Source organism: Nematostella vectensis, chromosome 2, assembly GCF_932526225.1.
Source record: "Nematostella vectensis chromosome 2, jaNemVect1.1, whole genome shotgun sequence".
Taxonomy (NCBI): domain Eukaryota; kingdom Metazoa; phylum Cnidaria; class Anthozoa; order Actiniaria; family Edwardsiidae; genus Nematostella; species Nematostella vectensis.
Genome location: NC_064035.1, coordinates 14226541 through 14239007, shown reverse-complemented (window position 1 = coordinate 14239007; position 12467 = coordinate 14226541). Strand labels below are relative to the sequence as shown.

The window sequence follows — 12467 nt, the reverse complement described above, 5'->3', positions numbered from 1 at the left end:
TGATAAAAATAAAGGAGAATACCTAAATGCTTCCGTCTTTCGTTCTTTTTAGCATACATAAGGCGGCAGATCGTTTTTCAGCCTGGATGTCAGGGACCGCTAGGGAGGTCCAAGGGGAGGTGCCCAGAAATAGCTAAACCTTGTTGTTTTATACACCAGTCTCTTTAACCTATATAAGACAATACTTGGAAAGGCAGAGCAGGTTATCTCAGCTGTCTTGACGTCAAGTTATTCCATACAGTGACAAACACAGAGAGAATGAAGCACCGTATCCAAGCTATCAAGGCTTAATGTAGGTAACACACGGTGTGACGCTCTTATGAAGAAGGTTCATATAAAATAAGAGTGTATAGGCTTAGACCATACCATACGGTAATAGACACAGCCAAAAAACAGTAGCGAAACAGCCTATCCAAGCTATCAAGGCTTAATGTAGGTAACACGATACGGTGGACGCTCTTATAAAAAAGGTTCATATAAAATGGGGTATAGGCTTACCTCAGACCATACCATACGGTAATAGACACAGCCAAAAGAACAGTAGCGAAACAGCCTATCCAAGCTATTGAAGTGCACCAGTGAGGCACCGAGCAACAGCGGGACACTGACTGAGTCACGTGGGAATCGGCGTGCTCACTGCTGCCATCACAACCCGACATAGTTTGGTAGGAGAGCTGATATTGATCTGTCGGCTTATCCGGGTAGATATCAGGTGATGTCTTCATCTCTAAGACAGGAAAGCAGCGAGGCAGAGTGGTGAAGATGAATACAGGCTACCGTAAATGATCTAATAAACGCACGGGGCTATATTAAATTTCGATTTTCCGCGGGGATGGGGGCGTTCAAGTCGTAGTTCTAATGTTTAAGATGGCGGTTTCCGTCATGATCTATGAGGTCAGTGTAAGGATTTACGTAGGTGAATTAAAGTTCATTGGCAGTGTATTGTTACTTGTATTTTGTAGGGCTGAGAATTTGATTAGTGGGTTAACAGGCCGCCATATCTGAGGGAAGTCAAGGTGTCACACAGTTAAACTTACCTGTTGAATCCAGCAAGCTTTCAGAGCCGGAGAATCCCTCATATATTGAATCCATCGATGTGGGCATCTTTAGGGACCGCAAAAAAATAAACATTATGAGCACCAAACATTTATTAAATGGTGCCTACACGGATCAACAACGACGGGGGATGGGTAGTGGTGGTGGTGGGGGGAGGGGGAGGGGGGCGGTGAAAAACGTAGAGAATGACGCCAGAAAACAATAGAATTTTCTAAGAATTTAATAGAAGTAGATTTTCCACCAAATTATGAAGTAGACGTTTGACCTCAACAGATAACCCTTTTTCTGTAGAATTTAAATCCTCAATCCTATTTCTATGCGGTTTTGATCATAATGTCTCGAATATTCAATTACTATGGCTCTGGCCAATAGCATAGAGCCTTTAATCAATAAGAAATCCTGTTGGAAATTTTAATTCGGATTTGTTCAGGTTTACCAACATAGATGGGCGCCAGTTTGGTTTCGTGCTGATTTTCCTGAGTTGAAGTAAAGTCTCGATTGACTGGTCTAGAATGGACAGCGTGTCCTCGTCACCTGGACAAACAAATTGATGTCAGGGACCACAGAAGGAGGCTCCCAAGGAAAAGCACACAACACCAAGCAAAGCGTGATTGAACATTGACAAGGAAAAGCACACAACACCAAGCAAAGCGTGATTGAACAGAGACAGGGAAAAGCACACAACACCAAGCAAAGCGTAATGGAACAGAGACAAGGAAAAGCACACAACACCAAGCAAAGCGTGATTGAACAGAGACAGGGAAAAGCACACAACACCAAGCAAAGCGTAATGGAACAGAGACAAGGAAAAGCACACAACACCAAGCAAAGCGTGATTGAACAGAGACAAGGAAAAGCACACAACACCAAGCAAAGCGTGATTGAACAGAGACAAGAAAAGCACACAACACCAAGCAAAGCGTGACTGAACAGAGATTTTGGCACCATTTCGGAAAAGCACACAACACCAAGCAAAGCGTGTTTAAACAGACATTTTGGCACCATTTCGGATAAGCGCAACGGTTGATAGTTACATACAATCAATACAATTACCAACAACCTGTCAAGGTTACCACAATGGCTTCGTTAGATAATGAAAAATAATAATGACGATTTAAACACTTATGTCACACTCGCCACTAGAAGATTATCAAATGCGAGATCAAAAGTGAAAGAAAAAATGCATTTTTATTTTTGTTATTGTTATAGGTGGTCTACAAGTGACTTGCCAAAAATGTACTGTGAGTGTTACTGTCACCTACCAAGAAATGTTGGTCCGTTTAATTGATTCGGTAACATGGTGCTCTCGGTGACGGCTTCGTTCGTCAGGCTCTTAACAGTGGGCTCCGTTCTAGTGAACCTCGGTGGCTGGATGGAGACAACGTGGTATTACCATAAACACCTACGGGTTATCTTCTAAAGCCTTAGGTCTCGTGTTGGAATCCGGGTGAAGTCAGCTAGAGCTTTAAAAAGGTGTTAAGCCTGGCTCTCTACTTTGGGGACTCTCGTCCTATCGGACAAGGATGTCGAGCCTGGAGTCCCATCTGACATCGACTAATTGTCCTATCGGACAAGGATGTCGAGTCTGGAGTCCCATCTGACATCGACCAATTGTCCTATCGGACAAGGATGTCGAGCCTGGAATCCCATCTGACATCGACCAATTGTCCTATCGGACAAGGATGTCGAGTCTGGAGTCCCATCATTTCATCAACCTGAATAGGGTGGGGGTGGGGGACGGAAAAGAACCGCTGGGGACGCTGGCCAGTCACATTTTTATTAACAGCTTGCACACTTCAGTCATGTAGCAGCCCGCTCGTAAGGCCTAACAGGATTGGCTGGATTACCTCATTGTTCTATTGTACTCCCGTTCTATTTTTTTTCATTGTTTTGTTTGTGGTGCATCAATCTAATGTGGCGAACTCTTCTGAGAGCTGCAACACGACCCGCACACTAACTCTCAGTCGCATATGAAACGCGACTTGGTTATTAGGATGGCATCGAATGGCTATACGTACCATGGCAAAACGGAAGAGCCACATCCAGATCAAGTTAGGGAGCAGAGCAACCATCCCACTTATAAGCCCTGTTACTACAGTTTGCCAGTCTAGGTCCAGAAACCCAAGTACCATATGTTGCTGCTGGACAAGCAATACAAACTTTTAGTGTGCAACTGACATGACGGAAAAACATGACATAACGCTTCAAATAAGCTCATTCCAGGTCTAAGTACTTAGTGAGTAATAGCAAACAAAATAATGCGACTTTTTAAAATTGATGCAACTTTTTGTAAAGTGTCATTGAAATTTGAGCTTTTCGTCTCTGAGCTCATACATAGCGCAAGGATGATCAAGGGAAAAATATCCTAAAAAGCAAAAATCTGGGTATGTGCATTTCGGCCTCACGTTATTTATGTTTCAAAAATCAGTCCAGAATACAAGGAACCAATGGCCATTGTAAGAAATTGTGCCTTCTTTCTCTATCTCGAATTGCGCATTTTCCAGGTTTTTCCGTCATGTCTGTGCAACTACAATACTGCGTTTAAATACAAAATAAAATTTTTTAGTCAATTTATTTGTTCATTTGTTTGCTTGATAGTTTGCTTGTTAGTTTGCTAGTTTGCTTGTCTGCACTCACGCATTCACTAAGTTATATAGATATCCCAGTGTGACTAACCTTGTCATTTACTTTATACCAAGCGGCGTTAGCTGCCAGATAGCTCAGTAAAAGGGACAGGCAACAGGTAAGACGCTGGGGAGAAAAGAGAAGACAACATGGCACAGTTCAAGCGAGTACCTAGGATTTGCTGATTCGCTAATATGGCAAACAGTCAACAATATGTGTGCTGCAGAGTGATCTCCCTCGCCATGGTGCGCAAAGAAGAGTCCAGGGAAGTACTACAACTAAAAGGTGCTATGGATATCTCAACTACAGAGTGATCTCCCTCGCCATGGTGCGCAAAGAAGAGTCAAGGGAAGTGCTACAACTAGAACAGGTGCTATGGATATCTCAACTACAGAGTGACCTCCCTCGCCATGGTGCGCAAAGAAGAGTCCAGGGAAGTTCTACAACTAAAAGGTGCTATGGATATCTCAACTAGAGTGATCTCCCTCGCCATGGTGCGCAAAGAAGAGTCAAGAGAAGTTCTACAACTAAAAGGTGCTATGGATATCTCAACTACAGAGTGATCTCCCTCGCCATGGTGCGCAAAGAAGAGTCAAGGGAAGTTCTTAAACTAAAAGGTGCTATGGATATCTCAACTACAGAGTGATCTCCCTCGCCATGGTGCGTAAAGAAGAGTCCAGGGAAGTTCTACAACTAAAAGGTGCTATGGATATCTCAACTACAGAGTGATCTCCCTCGCCATGGTGCGCAAAGAAGAGTCCAGGGAAGTTCTACAACTAAAAGGTGCTATGGATATCTCAACTAGAGAGTGATCTCCCTCGCCATGGTGCGCAAAGAAGAGTCCAGGGAAGTTCTACAACTAAAACAGGTGCTATGGATATCTCAACTACTTGTAGAATGAACTGTGCGATATGCAATCAAGTCAAATATTCATTACTCTACATCCTACAGTAATGGTCCTCAGCTGGTTCATGGCTAGGTCTCTCAGCTGGTTCATGGCTTGGTCCCTCAGCTGGTTCATGGCTTGGTCTCATTTCAAGGGTGGCGATGGGAGACCTCTCAGGCCCGTACCCAGGATTTTTCTTGAGGGGGAGGGGGGGGGGGGCGAAATCTTTAAAATTGGACCTAATTTTTCCGGGAGTGGGGGAGGGGGGGAGTTGAGGGGGTTAGTTTTCTGATAAAAATCTAGCCACCCCAAAAGGGTTTTTTATGCCATTGCATTATCTCCAAGGGACGTTAATTATCGGATTTGGCTACAAAAATTGACTTAGATTTAGATGTAGATGATAATAGATTTATGACATTCCATAGTTATCGAGAATGCCTTTTTTATTTAATTCGTTTATGATCTATAGTTTTGTTTACAAATAGCACGTCTATTGTGGACCGGAAGTGGACTTTCCGTAGTTCCTGCATTCCTCCCCTCCCTCCCTCGGGTACCCAGGATTTTTCTTGAGGGGGAGGGGGGGGGGGCGCGAAATCTTTAAAATTGGACCTAATTTTTCCGGGAGTAGGGGAGGGGGTTGAGGGGTTTAGTTTTCTGATAAAAATCTAGCCATCCCAAAAGGGTTTTTTATGCCATTGCATTATCTCCAAGGGACGTTAATTATCGGATTTGGCTACAAAAATTGACTTAGATTTAGATGTAGATGATAATAGATTTATGACATTCCATAGTTATCGAGAATGCCTTTTTTATTTAATTCGTTTATGATCTATAGTTTTGTCTACAAATAGCACGTCTATTGTGAACCGGAAGTGGACTTTCCGCAGTTCCTGCACCCCTCCCCTCCCTCCCCCGGGTACGGGTCTGCCTCTCTAACGTGCGCGGGCGTGTAATACCTGATACGAGCGTATTATACCTGATACAAGCGTGTAATACCTGATACGAGCGTATTATACCTGATACAAGCGTGTAATACCTGTGCACGAGTGAATCGGCTGTACGAAGGTCTGCCAAGAACAGAGAGCCATAAATGGTAGTCCATGAGGCCTCGCATACAAGTGTAATAGAAACCCTACAAAGTAGATGAATGTAATATAAAAGTTGGCTATTCCATATGCCAGAATAGGGAGGGTAAAAAGTGTACGCTTACCACGGCAGAATGCGACTTGTCTGCACTAGTCGCTAGAAGTTCCACATCAACCTGTAAATCAGCATAGTTCATTCATATACTCCAACAATTGACAAGTATAATGAAAAGTAGATTATATGAAGTGCAATTCAAACCTGGCCGTCTTCTTCATCTACAGCAAGCCAACGGTAACAGTTGAAATACCTGGCAAAAAATTAAAAGAAGTCTGCGTGTTCCGATCATCCTTCTCAATTTGATATGTCAAGACCTACGTTTTGCGATTCGTGCCAATAAATGCTACAAGCCAGCAATGCCTGCGCGTAAAGCTAGTCGATCCGACTTGCGTAACGCATGGTTTCGTAGGCTACGAAACCCTATGCAAATGAAATGCTCCATCCGCTTGAAATAAACAGCTCAATTGTACTACTATTATTGAAGTATCAAACAATACAAGAAAAGCTCTCTATACCGAGTGATGTGCCATGTCATTCTGACTAAAAATTGTTTGAATGTACGTTTTTTGTGGTTAGTCGTCTTAGACTCTCTCTACCCTCAACACCATCGATGTGGCATAACTCTGTACCATTTCTGCTGCGTCTGGAGATCCTTGATGATAACTCTGTTCAGATACCAGCTCGGGCTCTTGCCTTCGTTGTAATGCCATATGTGAATTTTCCAAACAGGGCTCAAGCTTTCTGGGGAGCTGCAAAACATGCGCTATCTTAGATACGCAGTGACTATTGACAGTACAGAGTCAGATTCCAACTTCCCTTTGCCCCATGACAGGTTCTCCAATTCTGGATTCCGGGTGGAATGGCCTTCATTCCATTCCGGAATGGGAACGCGGGATAAACGAACGCTATTCTATTGTAATCATTCTCATTCCGGAATCACGAGAGAAAAAACGCGCTCTAAGCGTCAGATTCCAACTACGTCGCTCGTTTCCTTTGCTAGCCACAAAGAGCTCTGCGCGTTGTATATAATTAAAAAAAAAAGGAATTATACAGCTGATCTTGAAAAGGCTTATCACCTAAAAAGATTTTTAATGCTAGAAATGGAACTTGACTCACATATTCACATATTCACTGCATTATTAACGACATCTATGTTACAGACGGTTACAGTGCACGGTTAATCCAAATATGCAGTAATTTCTTAGTGGAAAGTGAATATATATGTAGAAAACCATTCTTAGTATCATTCGATACTAGATCGATCGTTCAATGACAGATAACCATAAATGAATGTCCCCACCCCCTAAAAATGATTTCATTGCAAGTTACCCCACAATGTGTGACTCTAGAACAGATCCATCCCCCAATGGAGGAAATCCCCGTCCCTCTTCGAGGTTTCAGAAATATAAATATCCGTGAAGGATATTGATCTCTTGTAAACTCACACCATTTTAACACAAACAAGACAAAGGTCTCCTTAAAGATTTAAATGGCACCTGAAGATGAAGACATCCTTTGAGGCGCGCTCAAATACTGGTTTGTTGTGCGCTGACAGCTCTATGGGGTCGGAACTGTGGTTCTCTCCGTGCAACAGTATCACTACATTAGCAGTAGTACCGGAGCCAAACCAGTGACCAGTCTCCACAGTGATCTTGTACCTAAACAATGACAAGTTCGTGAGACAGTTGACAACCGGAAGCCACAACGAACAAATAAGTAGGAGTCAAACACCCAAGCCTGGGCATCTCTGGCCTTTGGCTTTCACAGCACACAAGCAGGCAAATATTGATAGATGGGCATAAATGATGGAATCGGAACTTCACATATCATGACACACTATTATCAATGAGGTGCAAGCAAGACCACATTATTATGCGGCCAGTGTAGGCCTAGAACAATAACCAGTACTATACACTCAACTCCCAACAGCCTCACCTTTGCGGCATTCTGGATGGCACGCCGGCAATATGCACAATCCTCTGTTTTCGGTTATCGTATTTGTCGGCACGTGCACAGAATATGAGAAGAATGAAGTACAAAACGATCAAACACAGCACCAAAACCAGAGTTACAGGATTCTCACTGACGCTGAAAAACATAAGAAACATGTAGATGGCCTGACAGACGGCTTTCTGTGGGTTAAGTGGGAGTTTTGTTAGCCAGGCACCATGGTTTTGAACGGACGTGCACCGCGGTAGTGAATTGAAAAAAAAAACACATCTTTGAGCAGTTTACAACCGAATTGGAATATCAGGATAATATATGTGATATTATGTATATAAGTTAATTTAAACATACATCGCCCCTAGGAGTAAACAAATTTTAAGGAAGGCATTTTTACATATCGCTGGTAATATCTAACCTTTCGATTTTACGTAAATCTTTGACATGTAGAGGGTTTGGTGCGAGCTGTATGGCGCCACTAAATGCAGTCAAGTGGTTACATCTGGAATAAGAATACAACTCTATTTCAGTCCGAGGAAGGAAGATGAACTTCTAATACACTTCTCATACACAATGCATTGCTTCAGGGCTGTTTTTGAAGAATTTCTCTAAGACCTGAATGATGGGTTATCTGGTTAGAGGCACGGCAGTCGTCTCACTCTATAGCATCAACCTACCTTCCATACATAACTATGTACGTAGCCTAAAAGGGGGGTACCTGCAGTGAACTGAGTGGTGGGTTGTCTGGTTAGTTGTGCGACAGCCATCTCCGAGCCACTTATCTTGGCTAGTGTTCCAGTAGTAACACCCTATCCAGTGGCTGATGAATGAGTAATTCACTTCGGTGACACTGAGAATCTACAAAAAAAGAATGTGTGATAGAGAGAAAAAGAAAACCGTCTTTCACTGAATCGATTTCTTTATAGCGAACTGCTTTTGTTTAAGCGCCTTGTGGCGCTTGTGTGAGATATTGAAAGTAAAGCCTGGTGAAAATTACAGTGCTAACGAAATGGACCTCTGGTTATTTTTTAGCTGAATTTCCAAAAAGGGAAAAGACAAAAACAGTTACCCCCTCCCTCACCCACTGACCGTTGTGTTTTCCGATCTCTTTTCCTATTGTGCCGTTTTGCCTGTTCAATTTAAATTATTTTTAAGGAACCCGAGCAATTATTTGGTTGAAATGGTTGGATGATTTATCTCTCTGACTGATGTCTGAATATCTTGATTTCGTTGGTTTTATTTTGGCTTTGGTTACTTCTCACGGGCGGTACAGAAGCCCCTCCCCCCCTGGCACATTAATGTGGACCTTAAGCAAGGACGACAATGACGGCTAGGACAACGAGATCGACAAAATGTGTTCGCGTTTGGTATTTAATTCCAATTTAGTTGCGATCGAATAAGCAAACAATAGGGGCAGAGATAAAATTAAACTAAGGACATTATTTCTACAGTAGCGAGTCGTTGAAGGAATTTACAAAGCAGTTGAAGGAATTTACAAATAGTGTAGTTGAAGGAATTTACAAAGTTGTAGTTGAAGGAATTTAGAAAGCAAGCATCCGCGTCCTTAATTGGCCTCAATTCACGTCCTTGTTTAGAACAAAATGGCTTAAATTTATTAAAATAAATTTATCAAATTAATTTAGAACTTTCACCTACTGCTATTGAGTTCTAAATCAATTTTTTTTTCTGCCGTCGTCGTTGCTTAAAGCCACCTTGTCACCAGTTCACTTCCGGAGGTCCGACGGAAACCTCAACCGTTAAAAGACAAACGAACCTATTAGAATCCGAGATATATAAGCTTTCAGTATTTTAAAATATTTTTTGCGTTTTTCGTTAAAAATCATCGGAGTTTGTTACGTAATCGACCGGAAGTAAACTGATGACAATGCGGCTTTAAAGTCCTTATTGTCTCACGTAAACTATATATTTCCATCGGCTAATTCAAGCGAGCAACAAAGCTATTTTCAACCAGGTAAAATGACAAATGTCATCAAAAGAAAATAGATGAACTACACGAGAAGTATAGTGCAAAACTACCAAAAGGGTGGACTGTCAGTACCTTCTTAATGCGGCTTTGTTCTGCATTCTTCAGCATGACACCCACATCAATAGCCGAGTCAGCTACAGAACCAGAGAACTATCAGCCAATTTGACAAAACAAGCTTTCATCATAACCAGAATTCATCTACTAACCTTCCTTTAAATGCTCTCCAGCTAAGAACAAATCCATTGATTCTCCGGACGTTGCTTTCAATAGCCTAAAGTTGCTAAAAGAACTGTTTCCACTGGTTCTGTTAATGTACAAAGCAATCATTCTGCGTCAAGGCAAGAAAGGAAGATGGAGGCGGCAAAGTCCAAAACATTTTTTTAATTTACAGTATCCGCTGCATTGTCCTTGCGCCAGAGCCACAAAAATGTACCAATTGGAGGGACCAGCGGAAAGTGGTATGGATTTGAAGCTTTCCCTAAGGAGGTTCCAAAAATTCAATTTCAAATAGTAGTTGTATTTTTGAAGCACTGAAATTTACGTTAAAAATATATGATAGCACTGGGCCCTCCAAATGGTACAAAAAATATTTTTGGGGTCTTGACCCATGGACTAGCAGCGCAAATTGAAAGGTAGGATGGTAGTCACAATCGAATGAAAGAGATAAGAATTAAAGGAGAATGGAAGGAAGAAAGACAGGAAGAATTGAAAGGTAGGAAGAATTGGTGGATAGGGACAAATTAAAAGAGTGAGAGAGTGAGAGAGTAAGAGTGAAATGACGCTACTTACCGTAGCATCAGCTGCACCACGAAACCGTCCGTTATGTGAGAATCGACATTGATATGAAGATGAAGTGAATGGTTTTGCTTGCCGCGGATGTCAATTGTATGCACGTTCAAGTGTTGCCATTCAACTGTCGCACGCTGACCGTCCTCTAACATCTATATACGGAGAAAAGACCACATTTTAGCTTCATACCATGATACCTTATCTTACTTTTGATAGGCTCTAGCACAGCTGCGCTAAGATGTGAGAGATTATGAACGTGTATTAAAAAAACGTCTATTAAAAAACTTTATAATAGTTTAATAAAAAGTAGTAAATTTTCGTGAGATTGCATAAGAAGGCTTAGTGGTCCTTATAGTCTGCATAAATGTACGGTTGCACCATGAATCTCTTGAGTTGAGGAGGGGGGCAAAGCTAAAAATCTATGGTGCAAATGACGACAATTCCCTCATAGTTTTCGCTCATACCTTAGGCTCCCTCCAAGGTAAAGTAACCATGATATCCTGGCTAAGGTTTTTGACAGGGATTTCTTGTCCTTGACATGTACTAAGGCCAAGACTCGCAACTGTGCTATGATGCTGTGCAATAGAAAAGTACGTCAATACAAGAGAATATTGATAGGGTGGGGGAAATTGGACATCGTGTCCTTCATGAAACATATCCAAAATTGTCCGTAAATCTGTAAAAGCATATCATGCTTTTGCCAGACAAAAGGTACAGTGTAACAGGTACGTATCTGGAGTCTGCCTTTTTTCCACTGAGTTTAAAAACATGCAAACTTCGCTAACATCGTTACATCGGTAACAGCAGGATAGGAGTCGACAGACTCCTATCAACGTGTCTCCGATCAGCTGGCGAACAATTAATGCATTAGCGTGTTCCGCGGGAAACTTTAACCCCCTCCCCCTCAGCCATGCCTACGTACCTGTTGACTGTCACAGTCAACAGCCCAGATGTAAGGTAAAGCCCAAGCCTCGGCTTATGTTCTATTGACCGTTAACCCAGATGTAGGGAAGGCCTTAAACCCCGGTTATAGGGTAAGCCCCCAAGCCCCGGCTTCTATCCTATTGACTGTTAACCCAGATGTAGGGAAGGCCTCAAGTCCCGGTTTAAGGGTAAGCCCCCAAGCCCCGGCTTCTATCCTATTGACTGTTAACCCAGATGTAGGGAAGGCCTCAAACCCCGGTTGAAGGGTAAGCCCCCAAGCCCCGGCTTCTATCCTATTGACTGTTAACCCAGATGTAGGGAAGGCCTCAAACCCCGGTTGAAGGGTAAGCCCTCAAGCCCCGGCTTCTATCCTATTGACCGTTAACCAAGATGTAGGGAAGGCCTCAAGTCCCGGTTTAAGTGTAAGCCCCGGCTTCTATCCTATTGACTGTTAACCCAGATGTAGGGAAGGCCTCAAGTCCCGGTTTAAGGGTAAGCCCCCAAGCCCCGGCTTCTATCCTATTGACTGTTAACCCAGATGTAGGGAAGGCCTCAAACCCCGGTTGAAGGGTAAGCCCCCAAGCCCCGGCTTCTATCCTATTGACTGTTAACCCAGATGTAGGGAAGGCCTCAAACCCCGGTTGAAGGGTAAGCCCTCAAGCCCCGGCTTCTATCCTATTGACCGTTAACCAAGATGTAGGGAAGGCCTCAAGTCCCGGTTTAAGTGTAAGCCCCGGCTTCTATCCTATTGACTGTTAACCCAGTTTATGGAAGGCCTCAAACCCCGGTTTAAGGGTAAGCCCCCAAGCCCCGGCTTCTATCCTATTGACTGTTAACCCAGATGTAGGGAAGGCCTCAAACCCCGGTTGAAGGGTAAGCCCTCAAGCCCCGGCTTCTATCCTATTGACTGTTAACCCAGATGTAGGGAAGGCCTCAAACCCTGGTTTAAGTGTAAGCCCCGGCTTCTATCCTATTGACTGTTAACCCAGATGTAGGGAAGGCCTCAAACCCCGGTTGAAGGGTAAGCCCTCAAGCCCCGGCTTCTATCCTATTGACTGTTAACCCAGATGTAGGGAAGGCCTCAAGTCCCGGTTGAAGGGTAAGCCCCCAAGC

General features: G+C 43.1%; 1 protein-coding gene across 2 annotated transcripts in view; it reads right to left on the bottom strand.

The window, feature by feature from the left end:
* The window catches only part of LOC5521702 (polycystic kidney disease 1-related protein), a 43068-nt gene that overhangs the window by 13695 nt on the left and 16906 nt on the right, over positions 1 to 12467 (bottom strand). The window contains exons 25-42 of one of the 2 annotated variants that reach the window (XM_032366842.2): positions 10895 to 11005; positions 10431 to 10582; positions 9848 to 9945; positions 9714 to 9775; positions 8373 to 8512; positions 8073 to 8156; positions 7646 to 7798; positions 7207 to 7368; positions 6340 to 6459; positions 5912 to 5960; positions 5778 to 5828; positions 5604 to 5699; positions 3733 to 3807; positions 3075 to 3197; positions 2319 to 2424; positions 1493 to 1590; positions 1038 to 1104; positions 499 to 727 (exon numbers count right to left, since the gene is read on the bottom strand). In XM_032366842.2, coding sequence (XP_032222733.2) covers positions 499 to 727; positions 1038 to 1104; positions 1493 to 1590; positions 2319 to 2424; positions 3075 to 3197; positions 3733 to 3807; positions 5604 to 5699; positions 5778 to 5828; positions 5912 to 5960; positions 6340 to 6459; positions 7207 to 7368; positions 7646 to 7798; positions 8073 to 8156; positions 8373 to 8512; positions 9714 to 9775; positions 9848 to 9945; positions 10431 to 10582; positions 10895 to 11005 — 1976 coding nt within the window. The remainder of the gene's footprint in view (positions 1 to 498; positions 728 to 1037; positions 1105 to 1492; positions 1591 to 2318; positions 2425 to 3074; positions 3198 to 3732; positions 3808 to 5603; positions 5700 to 5777; positions 5829 to 5911; positions 5961 to 6339; positions 6460 to 7206; positions 7369 to 7645; positions 7799 to 8072; positions 8157 to 8372; positions 8513 to 9713; positions 9776 to 9847; positions 9946 to 10430; positions 10583 to 10894; positions 11006 to 12467) is intronic. The other variant, XM_032366843.2, reaches the window with a different exon arrangement.